Genomic DNA, 27,698 nt, shown 5'->3' on the forward strand with positions numbered 1-27,698 from the left:
TCATTAAGATATATTTAATACATATTTCCAATGATTTTCGTGTACCAGTGTTATATCCTTCGAATCCATTGGGGAGCAGTGGAACATGGGCTAACTCAAGAAGGGTTTACCTACAAAGGGAATATTTCTAAATGTGTGGATGTAAATAAACCACAAGGGATCGTGCTGTAATGCAGAGTAGTAGCAGTTAGACTTCACCATTGCCGAACCACTGGGATGAGTGGAGGGAGATTTTGGACAAATGAAAAAACTAGTGAGCTTGAGTTAAGGTCCTAGTCAACTCCAGTCAAAGTAATGGTGAGAGACCCTGCAGAATCATCCTGATCTCATTTCCCTCCCTCCCTCCATCTTGGTAGAATTCTCCAGAGAACAAGGGAGCCTGTTGTTAGAATCTAGTGTTTCACAAACTTAAATGTATATGAGAATCATCCGGGGATCTTCTTAAACCGTAAATTCTAATTCAGTAGGTCTGTGGTAGGGCTTGGTAGTTTGCTTTTCAAACAGGTCTCTAGTTAGCATCAGTCCTTCTAGACAAGGCCACAGTTTATGTGGCAGGATGTAGCCTATTCAGATCAATCTTCTGCACGAAGAACAAGGAAGAAGATAGATCTGGAGAGGCACGTAGACAATATAGAACATAGATGGTTATGATTAGCTCTTTGCTGTCCTCAGCATCATTTATTTAGTAGTATAACTCTGCATCAAATACAAGTATCAGAGCCCGTCTATGCTTGTTTTAAGCAGAAGCCAGGCAATGACACCAAGTCTTCCAGTGAAGAAGTTAGATAAAATATGATAATCTGAAACAAGAGAGATGAGGAAATAGTGTCACTTATTAGAGTAATAATATTTTCCTGGATTTTTTATTTAAAATTATTCCATGTACCAATGAAATTTGTAGTGGACAAATATATTCCACTGCCTCAGCCTGATGATATTCATTAACTGTGGTCACTGCTATTCAAGCAGTTGTTTCTTTCCCAGTTAGTTTCGTATTAGAAGGTGTTATAGTGATCTCTGGTGTCAAGTATAAAACAAATATTTGACAAAAAATTACTTCATTTATTTTGAATAAAAAAAGTTTTCTGTTTTCGCTTTTGTGTTTTTAATAAGCCTGCAGTTGTATATTTTTTTGTTGAGATTATTTGGGAAGTTTTGCCTAATCTTCATATTCCCTAAGGCATTCTTGTGAAAACCAGGGCTGTCCTAAGTATTCTACTTAAAAAAAAAAAAAAAAAAAAAAGGAATGTTATAATTTTTCATGTTATATTTTATAGTGAAAATCTCCTTAGTAAAAATATGCAAATTATGAAAAGAGAACAGGAATTACAAAATGAATAGAAAATAATTTCTATTCAAAAGAATATATCAAAACCAAAATGAGCCTAGGAAAATGAATGGAGTGGATCTTAATATTTAATTATAGAACTAAAGATAATTTAAAAAGCTCATTTAAAGCTATCAGAAAAATAAGGATGAAAACAATTAAAGGCTAAGACAGTTTTAAAAGTTTTAAAAATGTCTGTGAACCACACCAATGGTGACTCTTCCCATATGGTGACTTTTATTACGCCAATTATAAGAATCCCTAAAGAGAATATAAAAAATCTCATATTTTTCTTATAATCCTGACATTTTATAGCATGCTGTAACTGCAAGACCTGTTAAGCCAAGCATTGCGGGTGGATCTGGTGTTATCTACATAAGTGTTTTGGATTCCTGAATTTGTTCCATTTCTGGGAGGAAAGAAAGCCCATACACAAACTTTAGAGTCTCTATCCTACAATTAGTTGTGTGATTTTTCAAGTATTTGGTCATCTATTATCTCAAATAAAAAGCAACAAAATTAATTCAGACCTGTGAAAATTAAGAAATTGATTTCGTAAAGTATGATGGCTCCTTTCCACTCTAGTCACTGTTAGTTTCCCAAGTTAAAAAAAAAAAAGCACTTGTTTCTCAATCTAAAATGATAAAAAAATAAGATTTCAAAGATTTAAGGATCTAGACTGATCTCATTAAAACTTTAAGACCTTATAGCTTCAGAATCTTCTTTTGTAAAAGTGAAAATGGGCCTGTTACAAGAATGCCTTAAAATATGCTGAATAATGATATGTATGTTCATAAAAACTAGTATGATTGCATGTCTAAGGATGTTTCTATATATTTTTACTAAATTTACTATTTTGGCCAAAGGATTTAGGGGTGATAGATATAGATACAGATATAGATATGGATGTAGATATAGATATAGATGATATAGATAAATCTAGATATCTAGATATATTTAGAAATCCAGGGAAAGTAGATGAATTAACTTATATACTTACATATCATATCTGTACACAGTGAAAAAGACATGACCCAGAATAGTTGAAAATTTTTAGTATATTGCAGCTCCAATTGCGTTAGCCTCTGAAACTGATTAGATCTTAAAATTATAACTGGTATTAACAATGATAAGAATAACTAACATTTATTAAACTCTTGCTGTGTTCTGATACCTGAAATCTGTTGTAGAATTTAAGCATAGTGGTACAACATATAATTGTAAATTTTCTTTCAGCTAAAAATTGGACAACACATAGTTTTATATTTATATACTCGATATGCAAGATTCACTGCTAGGCACAAACTAGCATGATAGCATAAATCAAAGTTTATGGCTTTAAAAAAAATTAGAGTATATGAACCTATTACTTATTCCTAGGAATTTTAAAAGGGATAATGTTTTAGATTTTTAAGTAATTTCAGAATTGCATATATATCATTTCTTACTACATTTAATTGATTTAATTCCATCATTTTAAATTTGAGAATATTTTGAATCTTACATATGCCTAATATGTAAGTCTCTATAAATGGCCTTTTCAGTGTTTTTGCTCATATTTAGTTGTACCACTGCCTTTTTCATTAAATGGCAGCCAGTATCATTTCTCTCCTTTTAACATATTGTGAAATAGAATACTTTTCACAAAGATTCAGAAGCCACTTACGATATTTGGCTGAATTTTCTATTATGCCTTTTTAGTTATGATCGAGAGACATGTTCTAATTGCAAAATACTTCCAATCATTTTTAAAAGTTATACTACAGACATGTTTATAATGCAAAATTCTATTCTCAGGTATTTGTATAGAGTGGTAAACCTTATATGAAAGATGGTTAAGGAGACACTCTAAGAATACTGCCTAGCTTTTACTCCAGTGTCAGCATAGATTCTTAATATTTCTTCTTCCAAGGATGATGTGGAAGGAGCCACTGATTAGCCTCCTTCATGTTAAATATGTCCCAAAGAAGTGTTTTGTTCTGCCAGTATAGGATGTAGAGAACAAGTGTTAAATTTTAATGTGCTTAGGTCAGTTACATGGAGCCAGCATTTCCTTCAAACAACAAACAAACAAACAAAAATGTATCCTCTTAACACAGTTTGATACTTCTTTTATCTCTCTGTGTATTTTAAATTTGGTATAGAATTGAGTATTCCAATTATATCAGTCTTTCTTCTCCCTTTGGTCCAAATTCTACACCTAAATACTTGAGAATAAATGAACGAATCTCTTAGAAGTGAATAGAGAAGTTAAATAACTTATCCCATGTCTTTTGGGACTAGTACACACAGGTATCCCATCTCCTACCCCTGTGATAGAAAGGCTACAAATAGCACACCATTCTATAACATGCTAATGACCTGTAATAAAATTCCTAGCCAATGACTGATTATATTTCCTTATAGCCAGGTAAATGAATCTACTGTCAATGGTGAGATGTGCTATCATCTCTAAATCAAACAACCCATGCATATATTAGTATTAATAACTAAAACAAAACCTAAAGGAAATTATTTTATTAGTGTAATTTACAAATTGAGTATAAAGATAAAGATATGATTGTAATTAATTCAAAATAAGAAGTAAGAATTATACATCCAAGTATCATGATATAAAACACACTAGAAAAGAAAGGCATTATTGTGCACTTGAAAAGTTGAAATGAGGCAAAAACTAACCCCCCAAACAATAAGATAGAATGACTCACTTTCTCAAAAGAAATGATTTACTTTTCCAAAGAACTATTATTTAATCACAGGTTTATAATGCAGCTACTGACACTTGCAACATAAATTATGGCCGAAATAAATACTATGAATTTGGAAGATTATGACATGAACAGAATGTGGCATTTGTTTTATTTTTATTATTGTTTTAGAATATAATCTAGGTAGAAAATGGAAGGGAACAGTGAATAATGCCATTATTCTTCTACTAAAGTCCCTTAGAAATCTGAAATATTTTTCCAATGAAAAAATGTTCTTCTCCCTAATAATAAACATGTCTTTTCTTTTTCAAAGATCATAGTTCTGCAAAATTGCATACTATCTATATGTAGCAATGAAAGAGTATAAAAAATGCAGGCATATGACTTTCGTGATTATGTAGTAAGGAGTCTATTAATTTTCAAATAAGGAACTTGAAGCCAGGAGATGTCTTATGATTTCAAGTTTTACAAGTTCAGTGATAGCAGGAATAGTTAAACATGGAAGTTACATGAGTTTTAAGAAACATCAATTGCCATTTTTTGGTAAGTTTCAAAATGCATTTTAGAATTCCAATTGATTTTGAAGATAACAGAATAATAATTGATCTGAAAAATACTGCAGTGCTAATCCCCTACAGTGGTTTAAAAGTACTTTAACAAAGATCACAGAAACAAAATGTTTTTTTTAGTGTCCAGGGCTTACAACTAACAAAAGAAAAAAAAAAAGTGGATTGTGGATTTGATTGTTGCCCAATAATTGTCCTTTCTCCAGACTTTTTCCATATTATAAATTATTTCCCTTATGCTAAAAAAAAAAGCACAAGTAAAATTAAAAAAAAGGAATAAATGAAAAGTTAACAAAAACTGTTTAGTATGTGGAAAGCAGAAGAAAACAGATATTTCTGCACATGTCTACATATCTTGCATTTAATGAACTTTTAAAAAAAAATTAGAACATACATAGTTTTATATATTCAAAAATAGCTTTATACATGAAACTACTTCTTATACATTCATTCTTTTATCACTTTTTTCCTTCTGATTTATGATTAATAAAGGAAATCCTCCCAACAAAATATCTTTAGTTAAATGAGCCAAGATTTACAGTATTGCATATGTTCATTCAGTCATATACTCAGACGTTCCACATGAAAAAAATGCTATTTCTGCCTTTGAGAAGCTCAGTGAAAGGAGTTGACGCAAACAACACACAATCATTTAATACTTTTTTTAACCTGTATTTATAGAAAACATATTTTATTTCTATGATAAAATAAATTTCACATGCTTATTACTGAGATATACCTGTTAAAAAGATCAGGTTAATTTTATAATAAGTTAAATGTGGTTAATAGAAGCACTCATTGCTTAATGGTATGTTGTTATTTAATACATATACCTTGTAATACATAATAAAATTTATATTTTATGGCATAAGCTTTCAATTTAACATTTCACTGATACATAATTTAGAGTAGGTCTTGTAATTGGTACTTGCAATATTTGCCCTTTAATTTTTTTTCTAAAGAGGTATACATTATGTGTTCTTTTTAATGAAATCATAAAAAGATCTAAGGTACATTAAGTTTTTTGTGAATTAAAAATTTATATTATTTTCCATTCACTCCTTTTTCTCCTCTAAAATGGATATTCCCCTGGCCTTCCCTCTGGCATCTGTATTACATTATAACACGTTTTTTAAAAGATAGATTTTTTTCTTCAATTTAAATTGAAAAATAGATGCTTAAGAGAGAAAATAACAATAATAATAAAGTTGCATCTAGAATCCGGAAACTATTTAAAACTCTTTTGTCTGAGGTGATGAGCTATTTAGGTATTGTTCAACCACATAGTCTAAATAGAAGCACCTATGTAAACATTACACACACAAACACACATACACACACACATACACACACCCCTGTTTAGTTTTCAACATTCTTTATTCCCAGTTACACATTACAGAATTGAGCTCTTTTTGACTTTCTGGACTTTTCTTCAATTTTGGCCTTTGGGTTTATAAATTTTTCATTTATTTTTCTTTATTCCTTAAAAAAATTTCCAGATTTATATTAAAACTACCATGAAATCTTCAGGCTCATCTGTAATAGTTGAAGTCAAATTTTAGAGTGCAAAGGAAAGTCAAGGTAGAATTCCTATTTATAATCCATGTTTGGATTGGGATTATCCAGAAATATGCCTCAAGTATAAGATGTTTATTAAGAAGAATTTAAGGACAGCATTTTAAGGAAAGAATTTAAGGAAATTTAAGGAAAATTCACAAAGTGGCAGAGCTAACTTTAGAGCAGTTGAATACTCCAGTAGAATTAAACTCTGGCTTACCATGAGGAACGAGGTGGAAGAGAGTTACAACAGCACAACTTGAGAGACAGAGGTGGCCATTATTTTGCTGATAATCTCAGAACTATGAAGTGAGACTGAGCTGTCATCTAGTCTTAGGTTTTTATTTTAAGAGAAAAGGCTGAGGTAAAAAGACATATTCTTGTTAAAATCACACAACTAATAATTCTAAGAATCGGGTCTCTTAAATCCTACTCCAATAGTCATTTCCTCCTTTTTTAAAAACACAGTTGATATAAATAGTCTGTAATTATATATTCTAGTAAATCATCAGACCCTCTCTCTACCTTTCTACTTTTGAGGTATTAATAAGAAATGAATCACATAAAATTTTTCAAAACCAATAAAATACCCATGATATGAACTAAGTGAGTAAAAGAGCAAGTAAGAATTGGTGAAATGATTAATTTAAACTATCTAACAAAAACCAGTATTGCTTTTTTCCAGTTCATGGCATGAACAAAACCCAATTGCCCAAAGTTATCCCTAGCCTGTAAATCTTATAAAAATCAGTATTTAAGGATTTCTAAATTGTAATTGAAGAAGTTAAATATGTCTCTTGCATTATTGTTCATGCTGGTTTTTAAAAGAAAATAATGATATTTAAATATCTCATAAGATCAGGTTGCATATTTTTTTTTTAATTGCTGGGGTTTCAATTGAATAGATTTCCTTTATTTCATTTGGTGTCATTATTTTTTATCATTTTTAAAAAGTACATAGCAACTCTAGTTAATCCAGCAATTTATAGTTTAAAAAAATACTTATTTTCTTTCATCTAAAATACCTGAAAAACATTTCAGTTACTTCAATGAATCTATATTTATATTTTAGGTAAATCCAGTCATATCTATTTTAATACAGTGCACAGTGAAATAGACCAGCCTCTTATGATATTTGCTTTTAATATCATAATATCAAAAACAATAGCAAGTTATTTTAGATGAAACCCAAAGAATTGTAATTCACTTTTATAAATTTTGTAGACCATAATGTCAAAAGCCATGACTTTGAAAGGAAAGAGTTATTGGCAGAAATACTAAAATGTATCTTAAATTTTTCCAATACCATTTTCTTAAGTGTGTCCTAATATTTCACTTAGGCTAAATTACCTAAAAAATATATTAGTTTAAGAATCTTGTTCATTAAAGTCTTCCCACTTTTATAATGTCTCAGTATTTTTATTTTTCCAGTTTAATTTTTCCATAAAATTTGATGAATTCAAGTTATACAAAGTGTTAATGTTTTGCTCTCATATAAAAACTTGTATAATATTTAAAAACATATCCACACATATATGCAGGGTTCTCCCTATAGAACACTTAAAATCCTTCACTACTGCTAGGTATTTTACTACTTAGTGATTATACTGCTGTATTTTCTTTTTTATTTTCTTCTGGGTACCCTACATCAGGCTTAAGAAAGCAGTTTCTTTTAACTTGCATAATTCAATGCTAACAAAATTTGTTAACTTGAATTTTATTTTAAAATTGTATATCCTGATACATGTTTTTGTTTGTTTTCTTAACTAGTGAAAAAGGCCATAGATTTTAAATCTAGAGGATTTAAATTGTTTCCAGGGAAAGACAACAGCAACAAGTTTTCTATCTGTGAGTGTACTCCTTTTTTGTTACTTTCTCTAGTGCAAGAGTGAAGTTTGTGGTGTCTGTGTTGTTTGTGTGTGTTTTATAAAAGTGTTTGTGTATTTACCAAATTAACTGCATTAATATCTATATAACATGCATGATTACTATTCAATATTTTCTTGTATTTAAATGTATATTGAGTTATTGGATTAATGTGGTAAACTTCCAAGCTGAGACTGTTTCAGATGGAAAAATTCTCATTGAACTAGCATGTTGGATAGCATTCTTGTTTTGTAATTCTAGGATGTGAGATTACAAAAAAGTGAAATTTCTTAAATTGGTAATTTCTTAAATTGGTGATTTCTTATAGGAATTTTTATTCAACATAATTATTTTGTTAAGGAAAAAGTTTCTTTTTATAGCAATTTTTTTATTTAAGAAAAAATATATTCTGCTTGAATTAACTTATCCATGCCCTTTAAGTCAACTGTTTTATAAATTAATTAGTTAACTATAGAATTAATTTTTGTTTTTTCTTGAAAATCACAAAATGTCCTGAAATACACATATTTATGTGCTGCCCCAGTACACAATTTTGCTTAATATTCAGGGTTTTATATATCATCTGAAGTTCATCCTCAAATCTCAAATTAAGAATCAATGCATTAGAGCATTCATATTTACTATTGTAAACAAACATACAGTAAATTTTTTAGGAGAGCTATGATATTTATATTTGTATTATAAATCAATAGAAGTTTGTAGGAATTTTCTACCTTATTGCTCATTATATGTATATATAATACATTTGGAAAGGAACCATTAATGTCACAACATCTGACTGCTAAAATGATAAACTGATGACAAATAAGATTATTATACATAGCATATGTTATTTTTAACAGGAATATATTTTTAGCATTATCTAATTCCAAATAATCTGATGAAATGAGTTTACAGTTCTTTCTTTAACAAAGATTATTCATTATGATTATATTGGAAAAGGATATTATCTTCATGTTTATCGACTTATATAGATAATGATAAATGTCAGAAATTGAGCAATTACATCAACTATCAAAAAAACTCAGAGCCTGTATGTTATCAAACATTTTAAAGTATCATAATTTTAAAATATGATTCTATATTTTGTTAGATTTGCAAATACTGAGCTAAAAGTACCAGATATCAGTAAGAAATCATTTATCAAATTAGGTTACCTTTTGCAAAGCACTAAACAGTTCATTTCAAAGTACTTAGCTATATGATTATGATTTTTATTACATTTTGGGTGTTAAAAACATATCTGTGTTTAGGAAAAATAGTGTTACAGTAATTTTCTCATATATAAATTTTTTGATACATTTTGGAAGGAAATTCTTCCTATAAAAGAAAATGTAAACAATTTGGTTTACATTTTGTCAGACGAATACCCTGACAAAACCAAATTTTAGCATGTCAATACAAAACAAAAGTTATGTCTTTGCAAACTTAAATATTAGGTTGACTACCTTTTTTTCTAATATTTTGTCTAGCCAATGTGTCTATTTTGGAACTCTGAGTAGAATCACAAACTATGCTGGTTTACCCTTTCGCTCATTTTGGCTATGTAAATGTTATTTAATAGGCTACATGCTTTGAGTTTTCAGGTGTCCTGGGAAATTCAGGCTATTTATACTAAAATGGGCTAAGATTTATCAAGGCATTAGAATGCATGCGATTGTCTATATTCGGTATATTGCCTTAGTGGACATATTTATCATTTTCATTGCTCTTGCATAAGAGTTATGGAGGTAAACAAGAAAGGAATTTGGATGTGACAGTGTATCTGTTATGCAAAAAACCTAATTCTTTTAAAATATTTTATTTAAAGAATATTTGATTAAAAATTGTCAGGAGAAAAGTTAATGCTTTTTTATTTTTATTTTTAATATAAATAATCACAAATAGAAACAAATTATGTTTCTTATAGTCACAAAATAACAATTTCTTATAGTCACAACAAACCAGCATTATATCAAATTTCATTTCACTACATTTTTATCAGATAGTTCATCATTTCAAAAGTACATTCTCTATGGTTGTTTATAGAAAAGGATTACATTGTTTTAATTTTTAGCATTATTATTTATCTATTAACAAATACGCATTTGAGTCTTCTTCTTTCTGATATCATTTATTCAACACAGGGCCAAAAAATTTTAAAAGGATATAATTCTTACATAAACCTTTCAAATGAAAAAATAACCGCCACCACAACGAAAAATACCTTGTATTTTTTGAAAAATACAGTCAATTCTGTTACTGGAACTGCCAGAAGTGAAGCATAAGTGAGGAGGACATGAACTATACACGTTGCCAAAACATGTCTTCCCACAGTAGCACCTTTAAAGTTTAACTAGGAAACAAATTAATGAGAGATCCAGGAAGCTGCAGCAGTGTTTGTGGGCAGCATTTGGTTGTTTAAATGCTAATTTAGATTCTTTTTGGAGCTTTAATACCTGACCTCCAAAAGCCTCTATTCATCCCTGTTTTTCATCAAAAAGTGTAGATTTGTCAATAAAGGGAAAAATACAGATTTTAGGTTTTAAACATAAAAACATTTTTAAAGTTATTTTAAAATGTTGAATTTAGTGAACTAGTAGTCTTACCAACTTTTCTACCAGGGTCTTCTAGACTATTAAGGTAGAATTATGAAGAAACTCTGAGTTTCCCATAAATTTTTTTTCAATTTTATTTTATCTTCAAATCCATACTTTCATTCATTTCATGTTATTCATCCATTCTACGATATCTATTTGAGCTACTTCTCCAAGGAAACACCATGCTGGAGTAAGAAGGTAAAAGAGGGAATAAAATAAAGTCTCAGATGGCAAAGATCCAACATTTTATTGGGAAGCTAAATGAGTTAAGAGGCAATTCCTTGTAGAATATATGGTATAAAATAACACTCCGTTAACATCCATGATGTTTGAGTTCAGTACAAGATCCAAAACACTGTATTTCATAATGTGGAATAAAAATTTTAAATCTAATATGAAAGAGTCTAAGAAAGGTGGCAATGTAACCAGCTGGCTGAGGTAATGTGGAGGAGACTTCTTTCCAGAATCTACTTGTTATTTTTGGAGTAAATTATGTGCCATATACAATTAGAAACCTCAGAAAACTTCCTTATGATAAACTACCCTTAAGATTGTTGTGAAGATTAAATGACTTGATACATGTAAAAGATGAATATTTCCTGACATATACTTATATCTTTATGTTGACTAAGTTTATAATGTTTTCACGCTAGAACATGTAATAATATGGTAAATTAATGAAGGTTCCTGTAGCATATTTATAAACCCATAAGCCCGTAACTTCAGTGTTATAAGAAATTACAGTTCATTTGTGTGTTTTTTTTTTAATCCTGTACCTCCCCTCTCTTATCCCCTTTTGTGTGGGACAAAGAACTCATTGTTGCATTAATGATAATAATGGACATAGTATCTTTAGAGATCAGAGCAAAAATAGTATTCCCCATAGTCACGCTCTTTTCAAGAGGCTGTAGACAGTCCATGTAATTAAACATTTAAAGAGCACTCATATTCTTACCACTCTGCAAATTACTATTCAACTTTAAAGAAGAAACTTGATAAATCTGTCCAATTGCTTAACCATAATAAGTAGTAAAAGCAACTACTGATGAATACTACTAACTTCATTTGAATATCTTGGTATTGTTAGCTATGGGCAGTTATGAAACATTGATATTTCAGAAAAATAAGATATTACACACTTTGTTCTTTATTTTTTAAGTTGTATATATTTTCAAAGAATATTAAATACATGAATCATGCAGCAGCTGTCCCTTATATTTACATTTTTAATTGGAAAGGCTTTCCCTATTGCAGATACCCAAAAACAGTGGTTTAAAGGACAATTCCAGACAGATAAAAAATAATTTAACAATTAAAACCATAAGACTAGAATTAATTAAAAATGGTAAAAATTATAGATATGCTCTGCATTTTAAGATAAAACATTTGGTAAAGGTGTTCAATTGTAATTTGTGATGTCATTTTGCCTTGCTGAGCTTTCTGGACAGGATAGTGGGCTTAGGGTTCAAGAGTAGAATTTATTGAGTCAGACTGCCAAGGTTTAAACCCAAACCAAGACACTAACTAACAGTATGGCTATGGAAACATTTTTAATCTCTTCATGCCTTAGTTTCCTCAGCTGTAGGAAGTATATAATAATAGTAGCAACTTTTGGATTGTTATGAAGTTGGTGTGTGTAAAGGATATAGAATAGTTCCTGACACATAGTATCGTGTTAAGCATAAGCTATTGTTAAAATTCATATTAACCCCAGGCTAACTTTTTGAGGTAATAATAATTATGAAATGGGGAAAAATTGATTTTTTATTATTTTCATTTTCTAATAATGTATTTACAGATCACTTTTATATTAACCTATAATCTGTGTTATATACATTGTAGTAAAATAAAGTAGGTAAGCTCAAGTCATGCCACTTCTTTTCTTTATCTCTATTCCATATCAAAAAATCACATTTAAACAACATAAACTACAACATGTTCAGAAGACATTTTAAAATAGGAAAGAGAGTGCTTCCCTTAGAAAGTACTTGATTCATTGAAAACAATATACCAGCTATTGTTAATCAAATGTCTAGGGTATATTAATTGAGAAGTTATTACGCCCTACCTAGGCATTGTGAGTATATAAAATTAATTATGTTTTTCTCTTACCTTTATCAAGTATATACTCTTTTTGTATATGTGACTAAGGAATGTGAAACTACTAATTTATAATATGGTAAAGAATTTTAAAACCAAACAAAATTTCCCATGTTATGTGCTATGTGAAATTAGAATAATATGGTAAAATTAGAGGTTGCATTTTGGAAAAAGTGAGATTTGGACTGAGTCTTGAAAATTAGAATTTTGAAACCTAAGGAGAAAGAAAGGGCAAACATGGAGACAGGATGAAGCAGGGGTGATCATGGCTTACTAGTAAAACTACAGAACAATGAGAAACACATTGGATTTGGGTTATGGACTAGTGAGAAATACAATTGATGTAGTAGAAATCTCAAATCATAGGATATTTTTATAGTAATAAAAAATGGTTTTGGAAGAATTTTAGTTCCCCTCTAGAACTCAAGATGGATTGGAGGTGAATAATAATGGAGTGCACAAAAACATCATTGATTACATTGGGTCTGAGCATGCACATCAGATAACAATGGGAAATTTGGTGGGATTACCTAGTAGTGGATCATTGAAGGAGCAAGAAAGGATCTTGGAGAAAATGACAGAACAATATATTGGAACTTGTTAGCAAAGAGGTAATTTCTTCAAGCCATAGGGAAATATAAAATATGGAGAACTGTAGGCCAATGCCTTTGCATTGGTCCACTATCAAGTAAAAGAGTGGTCAAAAGAAAGAGAATGGGCAAAACAAAAACAAAACAAAACAAAAATGAAAACAAAAAAAAAAAAACACCAAAAAAAGAAAACAAACAAAAAACAACCCAGAGAGGTAAAGAGGAATGAAACAAGTCAGCAGAGCAAGAAAAAGAAAAGTATCATAATTTTGCAGAGACTGCTGTATATGTAATACAGTTGTCAATAAGGATATTGGTTGGAGATACTTCGAAAAGTGATTTTTATAGAACGAAGGGCACAAATGCAAAATTTCATATATAATTGAAAATATGATTTTACCAGAATTATGACTGTTGGGATATTATCTGATACTTGTTGTCTGATAAATCAGTTTGAACATATTTATCAATCTGAACTAAATGATGCAGGCGTCCAGCAGTACTCAACATTGACTTTGCCTTAGAATCACCTTAAGAGTTACAGCTAAACAAACTAAACACAAAACTGATGCCCAGTGTCCTGCCCTAGAGTTAATTGTGTTAGTATATCTAGAGGTAGAAATACTCATCTTCATTCTTTAAAGAAAGTTCTACAAGTGGCTCTGATCCACAGTGTAGGTTGAGAAACATTACAGAATTTAGATTTTTTTCTCTGTGAAATCTCCATTCAGGTCCTGTTCTTTTCTCAAAAAACAGAGAAGCTGATGAAAAGCAAAATAGCAGCTACTCTTTAGTTCAATAAGAGATTGAATTTATGAAGTAATATCACTCACATAGATCAGCACTATCAGGTTTAAAAATCTTCCCATTAAGATATCTGTCTTGGGGATTTAGTTACTCACTGTGATCCATTCATTGAAAATATTAATAAATATTTCATTAACAGAGTGTTCTGGAGAAATTGTTGGAAATGTGTATGATGGCAAGTAAAACATAATCATATATATCGCTAGAGGGAAAAGCCATTATATTGGTTTTCAACATTATATCATAATTCATTGACATGTTTGGTAATTGGAACCAAATTTTAAGATTGGCAGAGCACAGTGCTTCATTATATGCCAAATAGGAAATGCTAACAATCTTAAACTTTTTCCATAGGGTCTTGTTTTTTTATTGGAACTTTAAAAATAATAGGTACCCAAGTGACACTGTCATAACTGGTAGTTACTGCTTTATTGCCAGTAATTAATGGAAACTCTGGCACTGATACCATGGGAATGCATTTCCAGAGATTTCACAATTTTGTAATAATTAAAAATAAGTGTTAAGTGTTAATGTGTTAATATTCAGAATAGTATATCATTGAAGATGAACATCAAACTTATAGGTCCACTAATAGCAAAACTGTGTTGTCTTTATTACTGGATTATAAAACTATATTTAATCTCTCTACATTTAAACTACAGTGATTGTAAAAAATATAAGAATATATTTTATGTAAATTTTTCAATTAACATTTTCCTTGATTTTCTAATCATGTTTTTATTCTTTCTTTTTTGTTTCTTTTGTTACAGTAAATGAAGGAGGTATTAAAACAGCTTCCAATCTATGCCCAGATCCAGGAGAACCAGAAAATGGGAAGAGAGTTGGATCAGACTTTAGGTAATATTTTATATTGTTTATTTCATTATTTTGTCAAAGTTTATTTTAAACTTAAAATTTAAAAATAACTAATAATATGGGAATGAAGACTGGGTGATTTAAAATAATAGCAGCTATATTTTATTTATTTGTTACTATTAACATATCATTAGTTTAAAGTGGTTAATGTACGAGTTTTATTAGGATATTTTTCTGGAGTTTAAACAATCAATTTCTTGGTGCTCATGGACGGCTCAGTTGGTTAAGCATCTGCCTTTGGGTCAGATCATGATCCCAGGGTCCTGGGATCAAGTCCCACATTGGGCTCCTTGCTCATTGGGGACCTGATTTCTCTCTCTGCCTCTGCCCCTACCTCTCTCTTTCTGTGTCTCCCATGAATAAGTAAATAAAATCTTTAAAAAATAAACAAACAACAATTTCTTGTCATACAGTAAGTGAAAAATCATGGGCTTTGGATTTGAAAGACATGAGTTAGAATTCAAATTCTGCTTAATAGTTGTCTGATCTTAAGTAAATAACTGAATCCTGTCTGCCTGAGTTTTCTGTTCTGTAACATGTAAATCAAATTTGGCATGTCTAATGGTGAGTTTCAAATGAGGTACTGCTTGTGAAACCTTTCTAGGAATGTTCTATAAATATTTTATAAGTATTTTTCAGAAGTAGACATAACTAATATGTTGTATCTCTGTTTTAAAATTAGTATTTACTTATTTTTTTATTGTGTTGTGTTAGTCAGCATACAGTACATCATTAGTTTTTTTTGTAGTGTTCCGTGAGTCATTGTTTGTGTATAACACCCAGTGTTCCATGTAATTTGTGCCCTCCTTAATACATCACTAGGCCCCCGTCCCCTTGACCCCCTCCCTTCTAAAACCCTCTGTTTGTTTCCTGGAGTCCATAGTCTCTCATGGTTCATCTCCCACTCCAGTTTCTCCCCCTTCATTTTTAGTATTTATGTTATTAATTCAAAATTAATTTTACTAACAACCAAGAGAATGCATGTAGTATAATGTGGTAGGTATTAATTTCCATAACTGGCAAACAATATTTTTTAAAACCTTGAAATTTTAGACCTCTGATTATTGTAGCATTTTATAAATAAAAGATATAAAAATGCTGTAAAATATTAACTGATAATTTAACATTCAAAAATGTTTGTTTCTACAAAGTATCCATAATATATAAATTTTTAATAAAATTGTTGATAATGATTATACTTCCACCTAACACACATTTAGAATTTTTACCCCTTTTTATTATTTGTATAAAGGACTAAGGAATATCCTGTGGGAGATGGGGTGGGTAGATAGTTCTTAAAATAGAGACCTATGGAAATTTTGAACTCAAGGATCTTCCAGGATGACTCAAAGTTACATTTACTATAGAGGGAGAGGAAGAAAAATAGTATACTTTCAACATAAATACAATTGTAATTTTCTAAAAAAAAATTATACAATTTTATTTAACCAGCCTCATAATTAATATATATGAAAATGTTTGAAGAAAAACACTAATGAATATTTAAAAGACCTGATATATAGTCAAACTCTGACCTTAATAAATTGACTTTATTAAAAATCAAGTAAAATCTCTCAGGTTCAATAATTAAAAGTGGTACTTTGTAGACTTCAAAGTGATAAGCAATTTACTATGTGTTTTTTACACTTTTTAAAATTTATTATAAAATATTATATGGTATTTATTATTCTATGCCCACTTTACAAATGAGAAAACTAAAGCTCTGTTTAACTAGGTAATAATTTGATAGAACTGAAATTTGAATTTATTACTTCATGATTCCAAAATCTGACCATTTATTCACTATATTACATTATGCTCTGAAGTATTTAGAGTATTAACACAAGTGGCTTTTACAGTATGATGTGAATTACAGAATAATCATTATGACTATTTACTTGGTCCCACCTTCTGCAAAACTATATGGCTTTACTGGAAATAGACTTAATATGGTGAGCTAAATTACCTTCAGGTGTCATGGATCCAGTTAAAAAATTATTTTGTAATCATATTTCAAGCACCATGATGGATATTAGGCACCAAGAAACTTATAGTCAGGGGACCCTGGGTGGTTCAGATGGTTAGGTGGTGGAGTCTTGATTTTGGTTTAGTTCAGGTCTCAGGGTCAGCACCATGTCAGGCTCCACATTCAGCAGGCAGTCTGCTTGAGATTCTCTCTTTCCCTCTTCCCCTCCCTCCTGTGTGTTCGCTCTCCCTCTCAAATAAATAAATCTTCAAAAAAAAAAAAAAACAAAAAAAACACCCTCACAGACTAAAAGATAATCATTATAATTTAAGAATGTGTGAAATGTTGCAAACATACAAAGGAGCTATGGAATTTTTGGAGGCTAGGAGAAAGGGTCATAAGATGTTAACATTGAGCTAGATTGTAGAGGATGATTAAAATGTTATATAGAGAGGAAGAGAAATCCAGTAACCATTTAGGTATTCATTATCTACATATATTATTTGATTATTATGTTCCTGGTCCTATACAAGGAACAAATAAAACACACACAAGTAGACATAGAGCATGGCTCCCATATGAGAATTTAATGGCAGGAAAGACAAAAGTTTAAATGACACATGCAGTTGTAATTACAAATTTAGGACAGTTCTGTGAAATCAAAAAATATAATAATAATAAAAACAAGCTTTTGTATGAGAGAATAAAAGTGTCAGGGGGAACCCACCCATTTTAAGAAGGTCCCACTCTCACTGATACAAGAATTTTTTGCATCCAGACTATAAGAAAGCAAGAGTCTCACATGAAGGAATAGCTTGATGAGATATTCCAGGAAAATAAGATCATCTAAATTATAGAATGTAAATGGGAGAAAAGCATAAAATGAAGTGGAGGAAGTAAGGAAAAACCAGATCTCTTCTGCTGAGGAAGCAAACTGGCAGCCATTCAGCCTAATCTGGACTGAAGATATGTTTTATTTTAAGCTCACAGTGTTTTAAAAAAAAATGAGAGCCAACATTTAAAAATTAGAGATTACACACACACACACACACACACGGACACTCACAAAGATTTTTGTATTTCCTTGTTAGATCTGTCAACAGAAACTAATGTACCTTCATGGAAATAGTTACTGAAATGAATTAATGCCTGTTCCCATTAGGCTGAACAAGACCTCTCTGGGTCACCATGGTCACTCCCAGGCTACTTTAACTCATCTACATGTAATAGGAAACTACAAAGAATTGTAAGAGAGTGAAGTGATCTCATTTATATTTTCAGTAGCTCTTATATTTTCAGTAGATCATGCTTTATATTTCTGATAGAGAGAATGAAGAAAACAGAGGTTTTATTTAGAAGATGACTGGAGTGGTCTAGGAGTAAGACGGTGAATATGAGCTATGGTGATGTCAGTGAACTAGACAAACTCAAGATATCCTTTAAAGATACACAATTTTTAGTATCCAATGACAATTTGTTGTGGAAAGTAAGAAAAATAAAAGATGATCCCTAATTTTCTGGGCTTAACTAACATGAGAATGGAGTACATGATAATATTTAATTAAGTGTGGGGACACCTGGATGGCTCAGTCAGTTCAGCATCTGCCTTTGGTTCAAGTCATGATCCCCAAATTCTGGGATTGAGCCCCATATTGGCTCCCTGTTCAGTAGGGAGTCTGCTTATTCCTCTCCCTCTGCCCCTCTCCCTTACTCATGCTCTCTCTCAAATAAATAAAATCTTAAAAAATATCATTTATGTGTAGAAGTCCTGAGTTTTGAGGAGGAAAATTAAGAGTTCACTTTTGAGATTTTAAACTTTAAATGACTTAAAGTTTTCCACACAGTTATGCTAAGTTTGTAGTTGAACATATTTGAAATTCAGAGATAGTCAAGGACCATCAGCATGTACATGCTATAAAGAATATTAAAACAGAATGATAGATGACATCATTTAAACTTTATAGAAAGATGAGACAATCTATGACTTAGTCCCAAAGACTGATGCTATTTGAGGATATGATGGAATACAAGAAGTTATCAAATCGTGCTTATGAGTGGTGAGAGGAATAAGAGTGAAACAAAAGAAGGAAGTTCTTGAAAAGAGGTTGAGGAGTGTTGGATGCTATTGAAAAACAGAATCAGAGGACAGAAGACTGTCTTAAACTTGTCAGCATGAAGATTATAGACAAAAGTGTTTTCGCTGGAGTGACAGAGGTTGAAAAAAATTGAAATAGCATGAAGAGACACTTCAGGTAGGTAATGGCTCTGGATCATCAAATTACATAAAGCAAAAGAATAATGGGGGCAGTTCTATAGTCTTTGTTTTCTTTCATCATTGTCTGGTAGTTTTCAATATACAGGTCTTTCACATCCTTGGTTAAATTTTTTTCTAGCTATTTTTTGGATGCAATTGTAAATGGAATTGTTTTCTCTTTTTCTTTCTGATAGCTTGTTATTAGTGTATCCTACAAAATTACTGAATTTGTTTATTAGTCTAACAGTTTATTAATGGGGTGTTTTGGGTTTCCTATATATGATTTTATGCCATCTGCTAATAGTAACAGTTCTACTTCTTTCTATTTGTTCTACTGTTCTACTAACAGTTATACTTCCTTCAATTTGTATCTATCTATCTATCTATCTATATCTATCTATCTATCTATATCTATATCTATCTATCTATATCTATATCTATATCTATATATTTTGCCTAACTGTTTACAATATGATGATAAATACAAGTGTCAAGAGTGGGCATCCTTGTCTTGTTCCTGATCCTAGAAGAAACACTTTCAACTTTTGACTGTTGAATGTCATATTAGTTTCAGGCTTGTCAGGCTTTTATTATGTTGAGGTATGCTTCATTTATACCTACTTTGTTGAGAGTTTTTATTAAGATGGTGTCCATAGCCTGTGTTCCCTGAGAGCAGTTCCACAGACCAGCAGATGTGGGCCAAACCCAAAGCTCTCCCCTCAGGCCATAGCTCCAGAAGAGGTAAAGAGTTTTCCTTTACAGAAAGGCTAGGGGTCATGCCTCAGTCCACTGTTTGCACAGTGCCTGGGGGTGGTAACCTGCCAAGAAGTGTTTGTCTGATTGCCACAGTCCTATAGACTCAGTAATAAAACCACCTTCCACCTTAGCTACCAGAGAGCCAGGCAATCAAAGACTGTACCATTGGTGGTAGCCACAAAAACCCGGACACCAAAAATAAAAATCAGGGCACTAAATGTATGTGAAGCTCCCTTCCAGGAGGCTCTAGTGCCCTGGAGCATGGCAGAGGGTGAGTACAAAGATCATACATGACCTCCAAAGTCTCTGGAAAGGATTACAGTTAGCTCCCAAATGTATGTTTAATTAATAGCAAGCTCCTCTGCTCACAGTCGTGATGGTTAGGTAATTGGCCTCCTTCACAGAAAGACCTGTTTCTATTGTCTCTCGCTGTGCGTTGGTGTGGTAGCTGTTTAGGAACACTTTCCCCATTGGTTGTAGTCCTGTGGGACCCACCGAGGAAAATCCCACTGACCGTAAGAATCAGGTGATGTAGAGATGTCCCTTGGCAGCGGTTACAGTTTGGGGGTGCCAGACAGGGTTGCAAACTTATTTCTGGGTGGCACCCTTAGAGTCTCATGGGGCCAGAAATGCAAATTCCCTTAACCTCTAGAGCAAGGCAGTTAAGAAGTATCCCCTGGATGATAACCATGAAAGTAAGGGTGACAGATGCCTGTAAAAGCTCCCTTCTGAGAAATACTAGTGCTCTGGAGCACAGCAAAAGAAGACTGTGAAGATGGCACCTACAGACTCCGTCCAGGAGGGTATTGCAGCAAATTCCTAGATGTATGTGTTAAATTAGATGCCTGTTCCTCAGGCTGATACTTTAATATAGTAAGTGAGCCTTTTTCACTTTAAGTCTGGTCACCAGTAACTGCTTCTGAACTGGGCTCTGGGGCAGGTGAATCTGAGCACTTGCGACCTTCAAGAGCTACCTCTCAGATTGCTACAGTCTTGGGAGTCTCAGGACCCAAGCCCTAATAGTTTTCAAAGTTAGATGTTCCATAGGGCCTCATCTCCCAAGTGCATGTGTTAAAAATGGGGTGCCTGATGTAAGGTTCAAATTCTTTGATCCTCAGGGGAAAACTCTGGGTTTTGAGTTTCTTCCCCATTGTGGGTTGCTGCACAAGGGGTAGGATTCTAACTTCTTGTACCCTCTTTGATGTGGATTTCTTCTTGTTTGCATGATGTGTAGTGGTCACTTAGTCAGCCTTTAGGTTTGTTGTTTTTTTTAAGGAGGAAATTGTTCCATTCGTAGCTGTAGACTCAGTGTGTCCTTGGAAGGAGGTGAGTTCAGGATCTTCCTACTTCATGGTCTTGAACTTAAACTCTCAAGGAAGGTTTCAATTGAAATGGAGAGTATTGGGCATAGAATATCTTTGGAAATAGAATCAACAGAACTTCCTTATGGATTGACTATGGAGAAATGCAGTTAAAGGTAATAATTCTACAAAAAACCTTTTATAAAGAAAATGCTAGTTCAGTCTGCATCACATTTAAGTCCTTTCTTATGTTTGGTTTATCAGTGATTTGATAGACCTTTTCCTTCTTTCTCCTACCCCAAATTTCTTGCCTGTCTCTTATGGTATCCATATTTTTTAAACAAAAAAGCTTCTTTTTATTCACATGTCTCTTCTTGTGTTTTTTTTTTTTTTTCTTATTCTCACTTTATTTCATTGCTATAATCCATCTCATATTAAGGTCAAATCACTTGTTTCACTTTGTCTAGGTCACATAGCATTTCCATCATAATAATGGAATTTTATTTGATAAAAATCACATCCACTCAATAAAAAGGTGTTTTACTGTGGAAGTTATAAATATTAAATCTGAATAACTATTCAAATGCAGCATGGGAAAATCTGACAGATCTGACATTGAATTTTGCTTTTATGTTTTTTTAATCATTAATAATGACACCAGAAGGCATTCTTAATATTTCATTTTATCATAATTTAATTTTTCAAAAAAATGTAATTTAATAATGTATGGCATAAAATACATGAAATCTCATTTTTATAGATTAAGAATTAGTATACACCAACTATTCCCACACTGCACAAACCAAGATACTTGCCTTACCTATAAATAGTTTTATTCAACAAAGATTATTTTGCAGTTGGAATATTTTAATGTATTTCTAAATATGTATATTTTAAACTGTATTCAGTGAAAGATTACCACAATTTAAATTATTTGTGGCCTCTATTTCTTGCATCACCTTTCCTTTTTAGTGTTTTTATCATAACATTGCAAAAACAGCTTGTTTCTCCCCTCCAGTAATGAGACCATGAAAATAAAGTAGCCAAAGTACAGATAAAGTGCTAAGTTCCTCAGAAAGTGTGCACAGTTTAAATGCTAAGTCTTGCTATTTTCGTTATTTTCTTTTTAGACTCACTAACCATGTTGAGCATTTTTATAAATCGCATTTTTCTAAATATCCTATTAGCTTAGATAACACAATTGAAGTAACTCTAAAACTCTAGTTCCATTATTTCTTCTACATATTTATACATCTTAAAATACTTTTTTTTATAGGAACTAGTTTTACTATGGTAATATTGTCCTGGGCAATCTGGGCTCCAAGAAACAATAGCAAATTTATGCTTCCATACTTTTTGTTTTCAGACCTAGGTAATATATCTTTTCAAACTGAAAGATGCCAGAAACATCTTCCCTTACGGATAACGGTATAAGTCTTAGTTGCATTATTCTTAAAATGTAATATGAGAGGAAGTTTGCAGTGCAGGTTTACTCAGCAATCTTTTCTTAAGCATCTAAACTAATTTTGGCTTGGTGATGAAAAAAATTATAAGATGGTATCTGTCTTCAAGAGATAGAATAAATTCCAGTATGGTGATATGAGAAAGCACACAAGTGAATACATTTAAGTTATATGAGCCAAGAGAACATGGATATAAATTATGAGAAAATAAGGAAGATGAAAATCCATCTGAAGAATGGATAGGATTCTTATAGGGAACGATTGGCAGGATCACATTCTAGAAAGAGAGAATAGCATGTGCTGTATTGCTGAGCTGATAAAGGGTAGAGGCATTTGGAAGAACAGTTTGCCTTAAGCAAGTGGTTATTTTAAGAGAATAGTAGCTTTTTTAAAAAAATTCTTTTTAAAAATACACTTCACACAACTAAAATGATCTATTTTCTGTAAGAGGCACGTCTAGCATTCTGTAACACAATATGGCAGAATTGGAATATAATGTCAGAAAGTTAGGTTTGGACTGTATTAAGAAGGAACTTAAATGCTAGAATGCAAATGTATAATCAAAAGGAAAAGAGCACCAAATTACAAGCCATAAGCCCTGGGTTGAGGGCTACCTTTAATACAGCTAAGTGCACAATCTTCTGGCATACAAGTTTACTCATTAGCAAAATAGGAATATACCATGTATATTTTATTAAAATGATTTTTTTATTTATGCATTTGAGAGAGCAAGAGAGTGAGAGAGTGAGAATGGTGGGGAGGAGTAGAGGGAGAGGGACAAGCAGATTCTTCACTATGAAGCCCGAAGTGGGACTCAATCTCAGGACTCTGAGACCATGACCTGAGCCAAAACCAATAGTCTGAGACTTAACTGACTGAGCCACCCAGGTACCACGACCTGTATAATATTTTAATGAGCAGAAAAATAATAGTTGTGAAAGTGTTTTTAAGCTATGGTATTTCTGTATGTAATACTTGATATTATATGCTTTCTTAATTCCATGAGCTATGAAGAGATTAAATTATTTTTTTTTTCTTTCAGAGAGAGAGAGCATGTTGAGGGTTAGGGAAGGGAGAGAGAGAGAGAATGAATCCCAAGCAGTCCCCAAGCTGGGGTCTGAATCCCAAGCTCCAACATGGAGCTTGATCTCATGACCCATCATGACCTGAGCCAAAATCAAGAGTAGGACGCTTAACTGACTGAGCCACCCACATGTCTGGGCAATACAACTTTTTGATCAAGGGTAATATAGCAGTAGCTATGCAATAAAGATCTTTACCTGAAAGCCAAGTGTAATACAGCTTGTAATAGAATAGGAAGCCATTGCTGTTGTTCAGATGAGAAATTTTTAGGGTGTAAAGAAAGATAGAGGCAATGAGAATTAAAAGGAATCAATTAGTGAGATTGAAGAAGTAGAATCAAAGGATTGCAGGATTTGGGGAAAGAATAAAGATTTTGAAATCTGAATGCACTGGAAAAATCATACTAAAATTAGGAGGGGAAAAGTTACTGGGCATTATTGAGCTCTACTTTAGCCTGAGTACTTTACCAGACAATTTTGTAACTATTAGATAACTAGTTTTTTGCTATAGCAGTATGATTTGATGTCATTCTGTTTTTATTAAAGAGGAAACAGATCTTTGGGGAAAATAAAAAGCTTTAAATGAACTTAATTGAATTCCAAATTCCATACTCTTTCACTTGTAGTAATGTATGCTTGTTTTAGAGGAAAGACTAGTCCAGTTTCTTAAAAGTTAAAAATAAAGATACTAATCTCTGAAAAATGAGAATAATAAAGACATAAAAAAAAGAAATTCATGATTATTGAAGGCTTCAGGAGGTAATGATATTCCCAAAGCAGAATATACAGTAGAATAGGAGAGTTTTGAAGAAGGAACAAGGAGCAAATCTTATTTTTTTAGAGAATGGGAGGAGGAAATGGATTCAAGAAAAGAGTGAAAAATAGGTGGTAGAATGCTAGACTCAGAGAAACCGAGATATTCCTTAGCTACTAAAGCCAAAAAAAAAAAAAAAAAAGGTTACAAAGGTGACAGAAGAGTTGAGGTAAAAAAGAAGAGAGAAATTAGAGATGGAGAAGTCATTGGTAACTTAAGAGATGTTACAAAACATCATAGTACAAAATATTATGAGGAGTTCTTGGCTGTCTCAGTCAGAGGAGTGTACAATTCTTGATCTCAGGGTTGTGAGTTTGAGCTATACATTGAGTGTAGAAATTACTTAAAAATAAAACCTTAAGAAAATTATCAAAATAATAGGAAATAGCTGTGTGGTAAGGAAGGAAATGCCACAGTTGTAGGCTATTCTTTAGAAGATTTTTGTGGGGATAGATGGAACACTTCCAGGAAGTCCCATTTATTAATAATCTCTTTGCAAATACCAAAGTAAGACATATAAGTGAATATACTCACATATTTAGAATGCTCATTTTAGGAGAACAGGGGAAGGTTGGTCCACATTCAAAAGTGTGATGGATTTATATCATGTTAGTCAGCTTTTCTTGACAATGGTAGTGGTTTAATATTACCAGATGAGAAGCATGTACCCTGGTGTTTCCATTACTAAGCTATACTAGTGTTTTAATAAGCCAAATAAAAACCCAAATTTTGGAACCAAATTTTTTTCTTTGTTCTTGAAGAGAAGGCAAATTCTTGTCCCATCTAGTGACATCTCTTTAAAGGGAAGGCATCAGGCAAGGCCTTGCCCACAGAAGGAAAGTCTGTGTAAGGTAAGTATTCCAGAAGCTGAGCCTTCCCAGACTTTTGGTTATCATTTTAAGAGGCATTTACATTTTTAATTTATTTTTCAGCATAGAAGTCGTTGGCAGTTTCTATATCTTTTTGGCAGCGTTTTTCCTTTTGAAAGCCTGTTATGCTCCATAGACACTTCAAATTAGAAAAATAGGCTTTTAGGATTTCAAAACACAGCTGTTAAGAGTCTCACCTTGGAGATTAGCACACAAAATGGTAGGAAAATCATAGCATGCCCCATAAGATATCTTACTCCAAGGATTTTCTTATAATTTCCTCAATGACTATAAAAGTATTGATTATGTGCTTACAAGAATATTTCTGTTTTAGCAACTTCTACCTGCAAGTCATTTAGTTTTATGGTGAGATTAAAGTCCTACTATTAGGTTATGTGATCAGAGAAATTAAGGAAAAAAGGCTGAAGTTGTAGTTATACATATAAATGTAATAAAAATCTCAGTGGTAATGTTAAATGTATGGTCATAGATTCTGTAATATGGTAATAGTGGTGCATAATTCATTTAAAACATTAGTTTAAAAGTTAAAAAATGGACATAATAAAAATAAGCATCACTAGTACAATTTTTATTAGTTATAATTAAAAACAAACATGTAAATTGTAACAGTATCAACCTAAGATATGAAAAGGGAGTAAAAGTGTAAAGTTTATGATCTATTAGAGATTTGAAGTTGTTATTGTTTAAAATATTGTCCTATAAATTTTTGCTATTTTATGTAAGTCTCATGGTAACCATAAGGGGAAATCCTGTGGTAATTACACAAAAGGGCATAATCAAGAAGTCAGAGCATGTGGTTACCAAAAGACGTCAAAACGTAAAAAAAGACAGCAGGATAAGAAACAAGGAGCAATAGGGGCGCCCGGGTGGCTCAGTGGGTTAAAGCCTCTGCCTTCAGCTCAGGTCATGATCCCAGGGTCCTGGGATCGAGCGCCACATCCGGCTCTCTGCTCAGCGGGGAGCCTGCTTCCTCCTCTCTCTCTGCCTGCCTCTCTGCCTACTTGTGATTTCTGTCTGTCAAATAAATAAATAAAATCTTAAAAAAAAAAAAAACAAGGAGCAATAAATCTATAAAACACCAGAAAACAATTAACAAAATAACAATAGTGAGTCCTTACCTATTGATAATTACATAAATGTAAATGGATTAAATTCTCTACTTATAAGTCATAGAAATGGCTGAACAGATTTAAAAAAATAAAAAGAAACAAGAGCCAACAATATGATGCCTATGAGACTCAATTTAAACTTAAAAACAAACATTGACAATAAATAACTCAGTACATGAAGAATATATAACAAGTGTAAATATTTACAAATTGAACTACCTAAGTATATATAAAGCAAAAAGTAACATAGCTCAAAGGAGAAATAAATAGTAATACAGTAATAAAGACTTTAAAATCCCCTTCTTAACAATGGATACAACATCCAGACAGAGAATCAATAAGGAAACAGTGGGTTTGACAACACTGTGGAGCGAATGGACCTAATAAACATATACAGAATATTCTATCCAGTGAAGAATACATATAGTTCTTTAGTGAGCATAGAATGTTTTCTAGGATAGACCATAAGTTAGGGCACAAAACAAGTCTTAGCAAATTCAAGAAGATTGAAATCATGCCAGATATCTTCACTGACCACAATGGCACAAAACTAGAAATCAATAATGAAAAAAATGGAAAACTCACAAACACATGGAAATTAAACAACTGAGCAACCAATTAATCAAATAAGAAGTTACCAGAGGAATTAGAAAGTTTTGTGAGAAAAACAAAACTGGAAACACAACAATCCAGAACTTATGAGATATAACAAAAACAATTCTAAGAGGGAAGTTCTTGCAATATATGCCAACATGAAGAATCAAGAAAGATCCCAAATATACAACCAAACCATCGAACTTAAAGAACTAAAAAAGAAGAGCAAATTTAGCCCAACGTTAGAAGAAGAAAGGAAATAATAAAGATGAGAGTGGAAATAAATGAAATAGAAAACAGAAAAATAATAGAAAATATTAACCCAACTAGGAGTTAGTTCTTTGAAAAGATACAAAACTGGCAAGCCCTCAGCTAGACTAATGAAGGTAAAAAAGGAAAGAGGTCATAAACCAACAAAATTAATACTGAAAAAAGAAATGTTAGCATTGATAATACAGAAATTCAAAGGATC

General features: G+C 31.9%; 1 protein-coding gene across 3 annotated transcripts in view; it reads left to right on the plus strand.

Annotated features, from left to right (window-relative positions):
- CSMD3 (CUB and Sushi multiple domains 3) overlaps positions 1-27,698 on the plus strand; it is a gene marked incomplete at both ends in the record, with an annotated part of 1,233,164 nt that overhangs the window by 510,224 nt on the left and 695,242 nt on the right. For 2 of the 3 annotated variants that reach the window (XM_080802411.1, XM_080802412.1), the window contains 2 exons: positions 7,929-8,006; positions 14,892-14,979. In XM_080802411.1, the coding sequence (XP_080658537.1) occupies positions 7,929-8,006; positions 14,892-14,979 (166 nt within the window). The remainder of the gene's footprint in view (positions 1-7,928; positions 8,007-14,891; positions 14,980-27,698) is intronic. The other variant, XM_080802413.1, reaches the window with a different exon arrangement.

Source organism: Martes martes, assembly GCF_963455335.1.
Source record: "Martes martes genome assembly, chromosome: 4".
Taxonomy (NCBI): Eukaryota; Metazoa; Chordata; class Mammalia; order Carnivora; family Mustelidae; genus Martes; species Martes martes.